The sequence below is a fragment of the Gasterosteus aculeatus genome, chromosome 21, assembly GCF_964276395.1.
Source record: "Gasterosteus aculeatus chromosome 21, fGasAcu3.hap1.1, whole genome shotgun sequence".
Taxonomy (NCBI): domain Eukaryota; kingdom Metazoa; phylum Chordata; class Actinopteri; order Perciformes; family Gasterosteidae; genus Gasterosteus; species Gasterosteus aculeatus.
The window spans coordinates 1,218,688-1,235,898 of record NC_135708.1 but is presented as its reverse complement, the minus strand read 5'-3'; the positions used below and the strand labels follow the sequence as shown (position 1 = coordinate 1,235,898).

General features: G+C 45.0%; 1 protein-coding gene across 1 annotated transcript in view; it reads right to left on the bottom strand.

Annotated features, from left to right (window-relative positions):
* LOC144390230 (uncharacterized) overlaps positions 1 to 17,211 on the bottom strand; it is a 198,618-nt gene that overhangs the window by 181,020 nt on the left and 387 nt on the right. The window contains exons 2-5 of the mRNA XM_078096667.1: positions 17,037 to 17,150; positions 16,556 to 16,669; positions 12,949 to 13,027; positions 12,585 to 12,795 (exon numbers count right to left, since the gene is read on the bottom strand). Of these exons, the coding sequence (XP_077952793.1) occupies positions 12,585 to 12,795; positions 12,949 to 13,027; positions 16,556 to 16,669; positions 17,037 to 17,150 (518 nt within the window). The remainder of the gene's footprint in view (positions 1 to 12,584; positions 12,796 to 12,948; positions 13,028 to 16,555; positions 16,670 to 17,036; positions 17,151 to 17,211) is intronic.

Genomic DNA, 17,211 nt, shown 5'->3' with positions numbered 1-17,211 from the left:
AAGTAGCCTTTTGAAAGATTCAACACCTTTTTCACAGACCACATTCAGTCAGTCATTTACCATCAAAACAAAACCCTTTTTACAGGATTTGAGCCTTTTTACAGGCTTTCCACCGGTCTTTTTAAAGACTACACTGAGTCGTTTACCGTCTATCAAACGCCTTTTTACAGGCTTTCCACAAGTCTTTTTATTGATATTCACCATGTACCACGGAAACAACCGGAGACCCGGAGCTGGCGCTTCACTGCTCTGGACTCCTCCGACAGGATACAACGTGAATATGGCACTTTCTCGTGCCCCCAATGAAGTGCACTACCTGAAAAGGCCAGTGAGCGAGCTGCACGCCTTCATTGGTTACAAGATCAAGAGCCGGCCTACGATCGCATGGTTTGTGAGCACACAACAATGCTTTCAGACCACAAGATTCACACCACTAGCTGTGTCCTGAGAAGGGAGGGCGGTCGACTCGATCTCATAGACGGTTCACATCTTGTTTGGTTTTCATATCCGCGTTTCTTCTTTTTTGGTCTATTAATTATAATTTGCACCTGCCACTGAGGATGGCCTTCACATGTGTGTATAAAAACTTTTACTGCTCGGAACAAATTCCATCCAGGATTTTAAAAAGGGTCTCCGAGAGACTTTCGACCAAGTCTCAACGGAGTGAGAAAGGGAAAGAGAGCTGAGTGGGCTGAAACAAGGACGACCATCTGTTTGTTTACGCCATTCGCTTCCAGTGTGTACTACTTGTTGTACCATTACAGGATGACCGTCTAACAAGTTTCCCTATTTCATGTACTGCTGCTATCAATGTTCCTTTGATCTGACGTTTGCTTCCATCATCCAGATACTGTATCAAGTGTATCGTGCACTTTACACTCAATAGCAGCACTCAACAATTCCCGTCCTCTGGTTCTGCCGGGGTGCGTTGTATAGAACAGCCGTGGTGGAGCGTTTGGTCGCATGTCCCTTTCATAACTCCTGGGACACTCTCTGCACCAATGGTCCTCCTGTCCACATATATAACATCCATGTCCTCTATTGTCCCCACGTTGTCTGCTGGAGACCCATTGAACGGTCTCTCCCTGCTGGATATTTGTCCTCTGGGGGGGACGGGGTATTGGGGCTGTTTGTCTCTCACCTGCAGTTGTCTCCTGTCTCGCTGTCTCTTGTTTGCTTCTGCTGCTGCAGATATCTGAGAATGTCTATGAGGAGGACGTCCTCCAACAGCAGCTTCTCCTCCTTCGCCGTGGTTTGGATGGGTTCTCTGCACATGTGGTTTGATGGACAGGAGTCCTGATGTGATGGACAGCTCTTCTGCGGCCCCCTGGTGTTCATGTTCACAGCTACCTGCTTCCTCTTCTATTTCCACCACCACGCCCTCGTGACCCTCATGTGACGATGTCATCTTTTGTTGTTTCCCTCAGGCTCATCTTCTCCATCGCTCACGACTTGCCCCGTTCCTCCTCTCAGATGGAACAGAGGTTCTTGTTCTGGATGCTGGGTTTCACAAAGGGACTGTTTGAAGTTCTCCTTTTCTCTGCATGTGGCGGGAAGGACCTGGCCTCTCCTGTGCAGCTGCTGTCATTTCTGGGTACAGCTGAGGGGGGGCATGGGTGTCTGCACTGAGAGGGGTGACATCTTGACCGGGCTCACACTCTGCTTCTTCTTCTTCTGCCAGTCCAACAGCAGGTTCGGGGGTGTTTGGGTGGACTGCCCTCCAGTAGGCGAGCAGCCGCTTGGTGCAGACACGTCTCTTCTTACTTATCTAAGCGGCCGGCTCCCACATAAGCCGTAGTGGCTTGGTTTCCTGCTGCTACGGTATCCCTCCACACCTTGCGCCTGTCTTCACCCACAGGTGGTGACCTGGTTGGGAACCACCCATTCTTCTGCCATCTTCTCAAGCATCTCTTCGTCCTCCTCCACTCCCTTTCTCTTTCTTTGGGCTCCATCTGCTCTTCATCTGCTCTCTGGTCCTTGTAAAAGTAACCATGATGCAACCTGGTGTATCTAAAGAACCCTGAGCTGTCCCTTTTGTCCCAGGAGCTATTGTGTCACTGACTATGAGGAGACAAATGATGTAAAGTCTAAACTAATGAAACCTACAAAACATGTTGAATCACATCGACAACTGAAATCAGCAATGCAAAGTAAACTACTGGATCTGAAAGTGAGACAATCAATGAAAACGCTGAGTCAAAGTAATAACTACAATACAGGTCAAAACGCTATCAATACAGGTCAAATTATCCAAAAAAATCTCAAACTGCTCCAAGAAAATCAAACCAGTTATGACTTGAGCAAATTCAAAATAAAAGTCCAACTCAATGAAACCTGAGATTAAACTTATACAATATGGCGTAAACACTTCCACAGGAGAGAAGAGGAAACCCCAAAAACCTGATCATCTTAAGGTAAAATCCCTAAAGTCATAATTAAATTCAAACTAAAAAGCCAATTAAGAAAGTAAAAGTCCAATGTGGCGAAATGGTTTCCTATTCTACCGGCAACGCCACTTGGGATTGGCCCAAGAGCTTTTAAAGCACACTGGTTCGTTCCACTCAATAGGCAAGGGCTCGTGGTTCCCAGTTTACAAAAAACATTTTTATTCAATAAATATACATTACCATAAAATCTAACATCACAAAATAAGAAAAAACTAATCGCTAAGGCCTAATGGTGAGAAGCGCCGGTGAAGGGGAAGGAAAATGAATAGAACAAACTTAGAGAAAACAAACCAGAGTTCACCCAGTGATCGCACAAAAAACCAATGGGACACGACACACGAGGAAGACCACCACCACCCACACCACCGGCGCCACCACCAGCCTACAGCCGCTAGGAAGGATGACAAAAAAAGGTTACAAGAGGATTAAACCAAAAATTTACAACACAAAACAGAAAAAGAAAATAATTCACATAAAAATCATCCTAATCAAACAATTCACGTAACCCAAACAAAAAGAAAATAAGTGAAACAAACCAAAAGAAATAAACTAAAGGATTAACTACTCAGTCAAGCTAGAATCAACAACTACACAGGTCCAAGTCTGGTGCCGGCAATAGACCTGCTAGGTACGTCGCGCCGGAGACCAAACTACTTCCTTCTGCATGACAACAGGAACTTGTTCTTTGCTCTTAAAAAGCCCATGAAATATCTTATGGAGATAAATATTGAAGGTTACCCAAACTCTGTTATATACAAACATATGACACAAATACATATGAAGTGTGCATTAGTGTCACGGAAGTCCAAATATAATATGTAATACTGTCCCATGTGAGCTTGTTTTGAGCATTAATCAGTCAGTAGCATTTATTCATAGAGAGATTGATCCCGATCGTCCTCTCATTGAATCATCTTCCTGAATCCATTTCACTGACGACACAAATTAAAAGCATTCACCTCAAAAAGAGAAGCATCCGGAAGCTTCCCATCAGGGAGCCAGGAAGTAGTCGGTGACGGTCAAGTCAAGTCAAGTCATTTTATTTTGTATAGCCCAGAATCGCAAATTACAAATTTGCCTCAGAGGGCTTTACAGTCTGTACACATACAACATCCTCTGCCCCGAAACCCACCATCGGCACAGGAAAAACTCCCCAAAAAATGAAAAAACCCTTACAAGAGGGAAAAAAGGGAAGAAACCTTAGGGAGAACGTCAGAGGAGGGATCCCACTCCCGGGATGGACAGACTACAATGGATGCCATGGGTACAGAATGAACAATGTATAATACATGAGACTATATGACAGAAATGATTCAAGTAATTGTGAGTAGTAAGCCAGGCGCACAGCAGGACCACTGCAGGGACCACCACCATCAGATAGAACCACCATCAGATAGAACCACCATCCACAGAATCCTGTGGGGAGGGAGAGCACAGAGATTTTAGGAGAGGGTAATGTCGGTTTATGAGTAAAGTAATATGATTAATATCTAAAATAATGATGATGATGATGATGGCAGCAGCAGGCGTCAGCATGGCCACGGTAGGTGTCAGGACCAGGGTCCCGAAGGAACCACGATCTACGGAGACCTGATAGGGGCTCCCGGAAAGAAGCTGAATTAGTCATGTGCATTAATAAAACTTGAATTATGGTAGAACGAGAGCGTGAGAGAGGAGCTTGGTGTGTCCTAAGAATTCCCCCGGCATTCTAAGCCTATAGCAGCTTAACTAAGGGCTGGTCCGGGCTAACCTGAGCCAGCCCTAACTATAGGCAGAATCAAAGAGGAACGTTTTAAGTTTTACTTTAAAAGAGGTCCTCATGCGTTTGTGCGTGAGGAGGTGAAGCCGAGCCATGAAACCTGGAGAAACGTCCACATAGAATCACCTTGGACCTTCATATCAGCCCTGGACATGGCTGGAGATCAAAGTGACCTACGATGAGTTTGACACACCTGCTTTAGAGCAGAATGAGGATGTACTTTATTGTAATCATTTCTTTCAGCTACAATAACCATGTTACATTACATTACATTACATTACATGTCATTTAGCTGACGCTTTTATCCAATGTCCAATGTTATTAAGAGATGGAAAGTTAAAGCCGTGCAAGCCTGTCCACGCTGCACAACGCGTGTTTCATTGCATTTAGTGGCAATGCTGCTGCTGTTTGTCTTTTATTTTGGCGGGAAATCCCATTTAACGCTTTCAATACTCCACTTTGTGAGGAGATAAACTCCACCCTGTTATCAAATGTGTGCTTGTGCTTTGTGTGTTTTTGTTGGTGACTTAAGTGTGATATTTGGTGCAGAATGAAAGCTTCAACTTGCACCTGAAGTAGCGAGCTCAGTAGTTTGTGTTGTTGTGAGACGGCTCTGCGTGAAGGTTAATAAGGTTAATAAAGCAACTTATTCATTACTCATTTCTTTATTTACTCACTTCCTTCTTCAACATGCTGCACCACCAATGTTTCCTCTGTGCTATTGACACAGCAACAGGGCTGTAGAATAAATACAGATATTATGGAGGAAATAGTACAAAAGTCAATAATACAGCATCTTTAAAAAGGATCAGAGTATTTCATGTCAAAAGAAATAATACAGCGTGTTGAAAGCATCTTTATTTGATGGCCTGTTTAAACATGTACAGTTGTTTCCAATAAAAGTCATTTATTAACATTAGAGCCAAACAATTCTATTTCTGTTAAAGTAACACATGGAGTAAATGTTGTAAATGACATTATAGGGAATAAAAACACAAGTAACGCATATTCAATATTTCCTTGAGAGGTTTGCTGAACCATTAAAAAGCTTCTTGTTCAAAACAAACCTGATTATGTGAAATTAGATTTGATTTCACTCAACAGATTTAGAAAGATTTGAAGTTAAAATGGGCTCAAAAAGAATTACACATTCATATTTTCCTTCTTCACCTTGTTTTTATTATTGCTGATGAAGCGCACACACACATAAGGACACATTTGTCTCATATGGGGGGACAGATGAAAGAGCGTCTTATAAAATGTCTTCTTGAACACATAAAGATGAAGATTAAAGCCTAATTAGGAGCCAATATCTAAATGATCATCTATTGATTGAAGGAGCACAGCAGCATTAAGCTGAGCTCTTTCACACTTCCATCTGAGTCCCAGAGAGCTGTGGACCCCCCAGAGTCCAGACCAGCTCAGGTACCCCTCACCTGCTCCACCTGCATCTACACCCACATGAACCACCATCAGCTGTACAGACTGAACTATGTGGTGAGCAGAGAGGAAGGTTCTCCACCAGGAGGAGACTCTCCCTCCTGAAGAGGACACAGAGACACTGAGGAACCAGAAGACCTGAACCAGAACCAGAACCCAGGATAAAGAGGTTCAGTGAATGTGGTGCTGAAGGTGTGGAGGTGGATCAGTGTGTCAGAGGAGACTCTGTAGAAGGACAGAGAGCCAGCAGGACAGTCCACATACACTGCTACTCTACCAGAGGAGGAGGAGGAGGAGGAGGAGGAGGAGGAGGAGGAGGAGGAGGAGGTGGTGATGTGTGTTACTGTGTTATTGTGACAGACAGAGTAACCTACATAAGAGCAGCTCAGACTCCAGGACTGATCATTGGATCCAAACACACAGTCATCACTGTCTCCTTTCCCGATTCCTCTGTAACTCACTGATACATCAACACTTCCTCTCCACTCGACCTCCCAGTAACAGCGACCAGTCAGACCAGTTCTACACAGCAGCTGAGGCCTGCAGTCAAATCTGTCTGGATGATCAGGATACGACTGATCCTCCTCCACACGTGTCACCTTCCTGTTGTTGTCAGACAGTTTGAGTCTTTTGTTTACTGTGTTTGTGTCGATTGTGAGTTCACAGGAATCTGATGAGAGAACAAGACACAATACAGCTGCAGTTATTAATCATGTGTTCATCTACTGACACGTTGATGATGACATCACAGAGGTGAATGAGTGATGTCACAGTGTGAAGATGGTTGAATCTTCATGAATCAAAGCACACTTACACTTCCTCAGACCTGGTCTCAACCATCGGACTCCATCAGGCTCCACCCTGAAAGGAGGAGGGGGGTCAGAGCAGCATGGAGACATGGACATTACATCACTCTCACACACAGCTTTGTCCTTCATGTCCACATGGAGCACCTCTTCTTCTTCTACCACTACTTACAGACGACCACAGACTGTCAGTCAGGCGTCACACAGCGACGAGGTGCTGGAATATATTCATGAAGAAGATGAATGGATAACAAATAAGAAATGGAACTGTCACTGTACTTTCACCAGATGTGAATTCAAACGGGAGAAATGACGTCATGCTACAGATCAAGCTTCATGGGACGTCTGCAAAGGAACATTCACATTAAACTGTTTCATAAAGATAAAGCAGATACAGACCATTCAGTATTCACACAATGTGCATGTTTCCATGTTGTCCCCATTTGTGGACAATGTCTCTCCCTGTGGTTCGCTGGAGTCCCAAAACTTTACAAATGGCTTTGTCACCTTTTCCACACTGATGGATCTCAATGACTTTGTTCCTCATTTGTTCCTGAATGTCTTTGGATCGCAGCCTGATGTCTCGCTTGTGAGGATCTTGTGGTCTACTTCACTTTGTCAGGCAGCTCCTATTTAAGTGATTTCTAGATTGAGAACGGCTGTGGCTGGAGAAATGGAACTGGGCTTTCCAAAGATGTGATGAACCTCACTTCATTTATGTTTTCATCACGTTTTCACACAGGGCCATTTAGGTTTGGATTCTTTTCTCCCCTTGATGATAAAAACTGCATTTTGTGTTTACTTGCGTTATCTGTGTCTAATATTTACATTAGTTTGATGATCTGAAACATTTAAGTGTGACATGCAGGCATGAAAACGGGTCACGGGTGAAAAAGGTGAGAAGGATGTTTCCCCTCTAGGGGTTTTCAGCTGGTTTTGTCCCAGGGACCAACATTCTGAATAGAAAGTCACTGGCCTGTAACCGTCCCCCCACATATTCCGCCTGTAGCACTTGTCAGTGGAATCTCTTCCATATTCTTCTGGATATTCAAGTGACTGAATCTCTTCAGCTGGACGCATCGGTCTTAATGTGCCGGTAATGATGGTAAATGATGCTTGTAGCTGGTTGTCATCTACGCTCCACTACGGTTACATAAAGGTGGCGTTTGTGTTTTCACAACGTTTTATCTCATAATTTAGACTTTCTATCCCCTTTCTTCAGTGCGGAAATGGGCTTCTATAGTGGTGTGAATGCATCACTCCAGCCAATCCAAAGACGGGGTTTGTAACCAATCAGGTGTAGAGACCATGTTACTGGCTCCGCCCCCTTACTGTCAGAAAGAACAACAGCAAGCGCGTAGAAAACTCCTTCGAGCGCGAGCAGAGATTCTCCTCGAGCAACGAAGTTCACGTTCAAAAGTCCGTCTCACGAGAGATATTTATTTATTTATTTGTTTATTTATTTATTTGCTCGCGGATGTTTGATTTACGCGCATCAACCTGATTTGCGCTCTGGAATTTTGACAGTGATTTGCTGCCATACCCCCCCCAAAAAAAGGTGATGGATTTTCATGCCTGAACATGAAAGAAATGAGGAATCAGGAAGGCAGCAAACACTTTATCACACAACTGTAACACATAAAAGCAGAAGCCATTTTCCAGTGAGGCTGAATGAGGCGAGTCGGAGGACGTCCACGTTGTCCCATTGATCAGGTGGACTGCAGTGTCTCCCCGTTGTACTACTTCATGGGGGGGCACCCCTGTTATAATGATGGAAACACTGAACTGGCTTCGGTCGCTTATCAAAACATCGGCCAAATAAGCAATTATCTACGATATAGTTGATACTAATTCCAGGTCCACCATCAGCTGTTGGTTCTTTACTGAGCGTCTGTGTCCGACTGTCACCTGTAGCTTCAACAAGTCCACTCTTATCATCCAGGGAACCGTCTCTCAAAGCAGGTGAAGCTGAACTCCTTTAAAACACCAAACGTTCCTCCTGTGATGATCCATCAAGACGCTTTGAACAGATTGTTTCTCTGACTGTTTGTCTCTTAATAATAATGTCTGGACTAAAGGACAAACACACACTGGAGGCAGAGGACACGTATCTAAACATCCAAGTGTTGTTTGAGTTGTTAAGAGCCCAAAAACCTGCAGCGTGACCACGTTGACTCATATCAACCCACCATGATGCCGTCAACGTGTCAGGAGACACTGTCCTCTCTTATAACGTGGAGACAAGACAAAGCTCCAGAGAAACAAGGTTTTCATCACCTTCCTCCCTGTTCAGGCTCACCCTGGCTACTGTTCCTCACTACTTCTGTCTGTGTTGATGGTCTCATGTGGGACACAAACAGTTTGATGAGTCTCTGGTAGTTTGAGGTCAGCTTGGTGTGTCAGGGTCTTATTAACCAGGCTGACAGTGGGACAGAGAAAAGGTTTCCAGCTCTACCTCCTCTACCAGACTGATGGTCTGTGGCTGCAGCCTCTTCATACCTGAGAGACTCTAGTCTCCAGTGAGGGTCCTCCAGTCCAGCAGACAGCAGCTTCACTCCTGAGTCTCCTAGATGATTGTAGCTCAGGTCCAGCTCACTCAGATGGGAGGGGTTGGAGCTCAGAGCTGAAGCCAGAGAAGCACAGCCTTCCTCTGTGATCAGACAGCCTGACAGCCTGCAGAGCCACAGAATAAGACACATGTCACATGATCTGAGGGAGCTGTGAGGGCTGGAAGGTCACTGCAGTATTGAGATACTATCAGGTACAGAGGGGTCACATAAACATGGTTAGTGACTGGTTTCCAGTCACAACTAAACACCCACTAATGTAAATCAACAGCCTGATAACATTACTGCTAACTCTAGAATGTCAAATATTTACATTATATTGAAAATAAACACATTTTATGGAAATAGTTGGAAAATACATATTTGATTTAAATCACGCAAGCAGAAAGAATCTTATGAAGGTCAGAAATGTACCATGGATATAAATAAAGACACCAAGTGTACTTTAATTGAATCTTGACCTGAGAGTCTCCAGTTCACAGTGTGGACTCTTCAATCCAGCAGAAAGCAGCTTCACTCCTGAATCCTGCAGGTGGTTGTTACTCAGATCCAGCTCTCTCAGACTAGAGGACTGCGAGCTGAGAACTGAGGACAGAGCGTCACAGCTTCTCTCTGAGAGGTTACAGCCACTCAGTCTGAAGAGACAACAATAAACAAGAAAAATAACATTTGTATTCATATTAAATCCTCTGATGATGAGTTTGGACTAAAATACGATCAGTAAGAACATGAAAAAACATGTTCAGTGAAAGTGTTTACAATTATTTTTGTTCTACATAGAACAAGGAGGTTTATTGTGCTCTACTGTTTACAGGAATTACTGTGGTATTAATATCAGGATGTGGCAGGGATATTTATTGTTGTTTATTAGTTAAATTCAAAGTTAGGCTTCTCTATCCTCCTTCTAACTCCTTTCATAGAAAGAAAGAGAGAACAAAGTGAGTGTAAATGTGGAATGAATCTTCATCAAATCAGATATAATCAACCATCACTCAGCAGATCTTCACTGTAGAGACACACATTAAAATCTTCAGTCTCTTCCCACCTCTGCTTTTCATTCATTCATTGTATGAAACAGGACATTATAAAGCCTGAATAACAGGAACAACGGGATGAACATGTGATGTTTTATCGTGAAAGAACATTGTGTTTCAGACGGTCTATTTCAAGCTACTATGTAGTAAATATGTCTTGTCTACAAAGGTTCTTGTGATGTGATGGAAAAACAGATATTAATTCACAAAAAAGATTTTTAGCCCCAAGTTTTGTCTCTAAGATTAGATCCTCTGGTTCCAGAGTTCCCTAGACGCATCATTGAAGACAAACTAACTTAATCTGACCTGAGAGTCTCCAGGTCACAGTGTGGACTCTCCAGTCCAGCAGAAAGCAGCTTCACTCCTGAATCCTGCAGGTGGTTGGTACTCAGATCCAGCTCTGTCAGACTAGAGGACTGGGAGCTGAGAACTGAGGACAGAGCGTCACAGCTTCTCTCTGAGAGGTTACAGCCACTCAGTCTGAAGAGAGGGATGAAGAAGAAGCAGTAAGTATAAAATATTGCAGCATATTTAAGTTCTGATGCATGAATCTAACTCTCTGTGTACTTACAGAACTTTGTTGGAGGCTTTGACCACTGGCAGCAGCCTCAGAAGAGCCTCCTCTGAAGCAAAGTATTTCTTCAGGTCAAACACCTCCAGATCTTCTTCTGATGACAGTAAGATGAAGACCAGAGCTGACCACTGAGCAGGAGACAGTTTATATGTGGAAAGACGTCCTGATCTAAGGGACTGTTGGATCTCCTCCACTAGAGAACCATCATTCAGTTCATTCAGACAGTGGAACAGATTGATGCTTTTCTCTGGAGACACATCCTCACTGATCTTCTTCTTGATGTACTGGACTGTTCTCTGATTGGTCTGTGAGCGACTTCCTGTCTGTGTCAGCAGACCTCGTAGGAGAGTCTGATTGGTCTCCAGGGAAAGACCCAGGAGGAAGCGGAGGAACAAGTCCAGGTGTCCATTAGGACTCTGTAAGACCTTGTCCACAGCACTCTGGTAGAGACGCATTGGTTCAGGTTCGTCTTTAGAGACCTTAGACACCGGGGAGGTTCTTTGTTCTTCTGACAGCAGATTGACACCAGAGTTGAAGAAGGTCAGATGAACATGAAGAGCAGCCAGAAACTCCTGAACACTCAGATGGACGAAGCAGAACACCTTGTCCTGGTACAGTCCTCTCTCCTCTCTGAAGATCTGAGTGAACACTCCTGAGTACACTGAGGCTGCTCTGATATCAATGCCACACTCTGTCAGGTCGGATTCATAGAAGATGAGGTTGCCTTTCTGCAGCTGATCAAAGGCCAGTTTTCCCAGAGACTCGATCATCTTCCTGCTCTCTGGACTCCAGTGTGGATCCGTCTCATCTCCTCCATCGTACTTGACCTTCTTCACTTTGGACTGAACCACCAGGAAGTGGATGTACATCTCAGTCAGGGTCTTGGGCAGCTTTCCTCCCTCTCTGGTCTTCAACACCTCTTCCAGAACTGTAGCAGTGATCCAGCAGAAGACTGGGATGTGGCACATGATGTGGAGGGTTCGTGAGGTCTTGATGTGAGAGATGATCCTGCTGGCCTGCTCCTCATCTCTGAACCTCTTCCTGAAGTACTCCTCCTTCTGGGGGTCGGTGAACCCTCTGACCTCTGTCACCATGCCAACACACTCAGGAGGGATCTGATTGGCTGCTGCAGGTCGTGTGGTTATCCAGAGGCGAGCAGAGGGAAGCAGCTTCCCCCTGATGAGGTTTGTGAGGAGCACATCCACTGAGGCCGACTCTGTGACATCAGTCAGGATCTCATTGTTGTGGAAGTCCAGAGGAAGTCGACACTCATCCAGACCGTCAAAGATGAACACAACCTGGAACTCTTCAAACCTGCAGATTCCTGCTGCTCTGGTTTCACTGAAGAAGTGATGAACAAGTCCCACCAAGCTGTACTTCTTCTCTCTCAGCACATTTAGCTCTCTGAAGGTGAATGGAAATGTGAACTGTATGTCCTGGTGGTCTTTGTCTTCAGCCCAGTCCAGAGTGAACTTCTGTGTTAAGACTGTTTTCCCAATGCCAGCCACTCCCTTAGTCATCACTGTTCTGATTGGTTCCTCTCCTCCAGCTGAGGCTTTGAGGAGGTCTTCTTGTCTGATGGTTGTTTCTGGTCTGGCTGGTTTCCTGGATGCTGTTTCAATCTGTCTGACCTCATGTTCTTCATTGACCTCTGCAGTCCCTCCCTCTGTGATGTAGAGCTCTGTGTGGATCTCATTCAGAAGGGTTGGGTTTCCTGCTTTAGCGATCCCCTCAAACACACACTGGAACTTCTTCTTCAGGTTGGATTTGAGTTCACGCTGACAAACTGCAGCAGGAATTCCTGAATGAAGACAACAAAGAAGATCAATGAGTCACAGAATAGATTTCAACATGTCTTTCCTCAGAGAATGACTATGAATATATTCTGTCCATCTCTGGAGACATTAGTGAAGGTCTCATGTATCGGCATGGTAAGTCTGTAGAGAAATCCTCTTACTGCTCTGCAGACGCTCAGCCAGCTCCTCCTCCTTCATTCTCCTCAGGAAGTGCACTGAGATCTTCACAAAGGCCTCTCTGCTCCTCCTCTCCTCTTCATCCTGCACCTCCTCATCATCTTTCTCTAAGCATTCTGGGTAATCTGAACTCACAACCTTCTGGATCTTCTTCAGCTCGTTCTTCACAAAAGTGAGGATGTTCTCCTCCAGCAGCTGGAACAGAACATTCTATGAATGACACCAACTAGAACATGGAAGCCACCATCAGGTCCATGTTGGTAGGACGGACAATCCACTCGTCTACAAAGTGCAGCATGGCGATGATGGTGAACTGAGAGATGTTAAAGTAGTTGTTCATGTACACACCATGAAGATGGAGTCCAGGTGTGTTTGATGCTGCTGGGCAGACGGACCTGTGGGAACCTCTGAGCTCTCCTGGTCCTTTCTGTGGAGGAAAATGAACCATCAGCTCACATGGTGTTTGGACCATCAACACCAATACAACATTAGGTAAAGATATTGGCTTCTGTCATGATTGATCATGATGAAAACCAGATGCTGAAGACTGTCGATGATGACGGACAGTTTATTAGTTGAGTGACAGTTAGTCATCAGTTTCATTTGGTTTTAGTTCTTACTGTGGGTCATAAAAACAACGTCTGCAGACCTCTGCATCTGGTACAAAGTCCTATGGAACTACTCCAAACCTCTTTAGTCCATCCGCTGACCTCTAGAAGTCTCCTTAGATCTTCTGAAACTAGTCTTTGGACCTTTTCACAGAGTCTACTGACGATACTTTGTCCAAACCTCTGCATGGAGTCCAGAGACCACGTCAGCTGGTCCACAGAGCACTGAGTTTATTCTAATCACATGTTCAGTCCCAGTCATCTGTCTCCAGAAACCTGCAGCTGTCTCCAGATGTGACCACTGCTGATCCTGATGTGGAGGAACTAGCTCACATTTTGTTTACATCTGAGGATGTTTACAGTTAATGATTCACACTTAAACACACACAGACCAGTTAGATGATGGGTGTCTAACTCAAGGCCCGAGCGCCAAATCTGGTCTGCCGGGGGGTCCAGTGCAGTCCGCTGGATGACTTTAGAATTACAGAAAGACACAAATAGCTTTTCTATAAAAGTAGCTGCTATTCCTAATCAGTCCACTGGGGGTCGCACTCTGTGAGTGAGCGCATGTGTTAGACCAGGGGGACCAGGGGCCACATTTATAAAAGCTTGCGTAGGATTTGCGCCAGAAGTGGCGTACGGATGAAACGTAGGACGTGCGTACGCACAGAAATATTCAGACTTATAAAACGTCCTACGCAGTTTTCCCTTAATAAATCACAATCACTTCTAAATGCAGCGCAGCTTTTGCGGCTTCATGTCACGCCCGTAGTTGCCCATATATAGTCTGTGGAACGCCCACAAATTAATATTCATCGATTGCGAAATCATGACAAACACTGAGAGGAAAACGAAGAAACGGAACTTCACTCAGTGTGAAGTGGAAATGATCATTGGGAGGTGGGAAGGAGAAGTAAGATGCTCTTTGGAGGACACAGTGTGGACATCACTGATGCCAACAAGGCACCTGAGGGGCAAAAGGTTGCAGAGCAACGCTGCAGCCTCACGACCTCGGACCTAAATAAAGAAAAAATAGTCTGACATCAAAGTGGATGCAAAAAAGCGTTTAGCGCGCCATCGCCAAGGTCTGTCCCCACGGGTGGGAAAGGGGACACCGGAGCTGTCCCCTCCTGATGAGAGACAGGCGGCAGTGATTGGGGATCGGGGACAGGGTCTGGGCCAACATCGGCGTCAGGGGGTCGAGGCGCGTTTGGAAGCTGTGCCACATCATGTAGCACAGCACATGCAGCACGATGTTTCACACCTTTTCAGGAGTAAACAACAACCTCCCTCCAGTGCAGTCGAGGCAGCGCCATCTGCTCTTAAACAGGCCGATGGTGCGCTGCACTACAGCGCCAATCCTTCCATGTGCCACGTCTTCTAAGAGCGCAAGATCAGCCATCAGCGTCATTACGCATTGTGACGGCATCATGGCGTTTTATTACCGTCCATCTGATTGCATCTGACAACAGCTGTGTTTAGAGAATGAATTTAATAACATGCCGATATTATTGCAGAACATATTTCACTTTTCTTTTTGAAAATGTGTTAATTTGTATTTCTGTTTGTTTTACGCTGCAGATTTTTTAGTGTAAATGACCACTAGCAGTGTTCTTTTATTTTGATGATCCCGTTTCCTAATTAGATTTTATGTGACTTTTATTTTGACATCATAGTATCTGCTCACGTGATTAATCGCTCGTGCTCATGCTCACGCTCACATTTGTTCAATAGAAGACACGAGAAGCTAGCTAGCAACTTAATAAATTAAGCTAATGGCGGCGGACTTCCCTGGATTACCACTTTATAGCACGCTGAGCGAGGTATGTGGTTCATTGTAATTGTATTTCATGTAAATTGGTTTCATATAATGACTGTTGCCTGCTATGCTGTTATCCGTGTATGCTAAAGTGCATTTGTCAGAGGATTATTTTGTATCTGGCTAAATTGCCTTTGTTAATTCCCTTTTTAGTTTTCACGTGTTGGTGTTGGTGTATTGAATTAAAGTACACCCGTCTGGAAACACTCCCAAGCCTGTTTATTGCAAGTTGAAGGGATGCTACATTTATGAGAGGCAGTATTGGCATTTCTTTCACACTTTCACACACGTTTGCGTGTTTCTTGTATTTGCCGACGGTTCTCATTTCACTCGTTTTTGTGCGTACGCGTGGGTCCGAGCTTGCGTGAAGGACATTTGTCAGGTTTGCTTTTTATAAATACCAAGTACCATGCTGTGAATGGATCGGGTCCAGCTTACATCCAGGACATGGTCAAACCCTACATCCCAACCCGCACTCTCCGCTCTGCATCTGCAAAACTACTCGTCCCTCCCTCACTGAGAGCAAAACACTCGACTAGGTCTCGACTCTTCGCTGTCCTTGCGCCGAAATGGTGGAACGCGCTCTCTGAAGACATCAGGACCGCAGAGAGCCTTCACATCTTCCGCCGCAAACTAAAGACACACCTCTTCAGACTCTACCTCGACTAAAGACTAACAAATTGTAGCACTTAAATTTTACTTGTAACGTCACTCATCTATAGCAAATTGTAAATTGGCTTATTTGAGGAAATTGCACTTTCTTGTTTCTTGTTCTCCTGAGTTTGTACCCTATGGTTGAATGCACTTATTGTACGTCGCTTTGGATAAAAGCGTCAGCTAAATGACATGTAATGTAATGTAATGTAATGTAATGTAATTATTGCGTAGAGAGCGGCGTACGCCTTCTTTTGTGCGTACGCAACGTTTATAAATGAGGCCCCTGGTCCTTCACCAACGCAGTGCTGGTAGATCACCGAACATTGAAGAAAGAACCACGTCAGGTCACTACGCATGCATCAGTGCAAGTCATGGAGTGAGGTAACGACCAAGAATGTCTGCAGTAACTTTTTGTTGCTTGTTTCTTTACATGGATTCGTTTTGTGCTCCCGGTCTGCAGCGCTGTTGTTCCCTTGGTTACCGCTGCTGCTCGTTGTTATTATTCGGGCGATCGCCATGACTTGGATTGAAGCGTTGATGACAAGTAGCTTGCGAGCTGATAAAGTGTGGGCTCCCCTGTGTTAGACCTTTTAGACCACAGCGTTCCTCCAGGCAGCAGCGCCTGCTTGGAAATGACGGCCCCCCGTCGACCGGACCATCGCCCACGATTTTACTGGTCCGGCCCACTTGAGATCAAAGTGGACAGTATCTGACCCAAACCTAAGATGAGTTTGACACCCTGGAGTTAGATGAAGATAATGAGTTCTGTCATGATGGATCGTCATGGAAACAACACTTTAAACAATGAACAAACATTCATGTAATTCATGACTGAGGATCAGAACAGTTCTTCATCTGTTTAAGAACTTACTCTGGGTCATAAGAACGGCGTCCATCTTTGAAGTCAATCCATCGACCAATAGACTGATCACTCTTCATGGACAAACATCTGGGTTCAGGAGACTTTCCTCTCTGCTGATGTGAACTGAAAGAAACACTGAGATTACATCATCATCTAATCATGAAGCATCAGCTCACATGGTGTCCGTCCTCACAGACACCAAAACAAGGTAAAGGTCCATGACGTGAGGTCTGGATGTGGACCACATGACTCCCTGTAGTGGTTTAGGTCTACTGGTCCTGCTGGTCCCACTGAGAATCAACAGCTCAGTCTTTCAGCTCACTGGTTTCTTCACCAGTCAGTTTGGTTTAGTCCAAACAGGTCTCACCAAGTCCTCCATGGAGCTCTCCCTCCCTCACTGGACACTGCTGAAGGGCCCTGCAGCAAGAAACCCAGAACCTCCACCAGAGAGTCTGGTAGAAACACCTCATCATCAGCCTGAGACCCTCACCTTGCATCAACAGAGGGACCAACGTCTTTGAATTTTTGAGGACGATCCATAAACCGGTTACTCTTCATGGACACACAGCTGGGTCCAGGTCCAGGTCCTGGTCTCTGATGGATCCTGGTCACACATGTAGAAGCAGAGTCAGTGAGTCAGAGACGTTGGGACATGGAGACGAGTG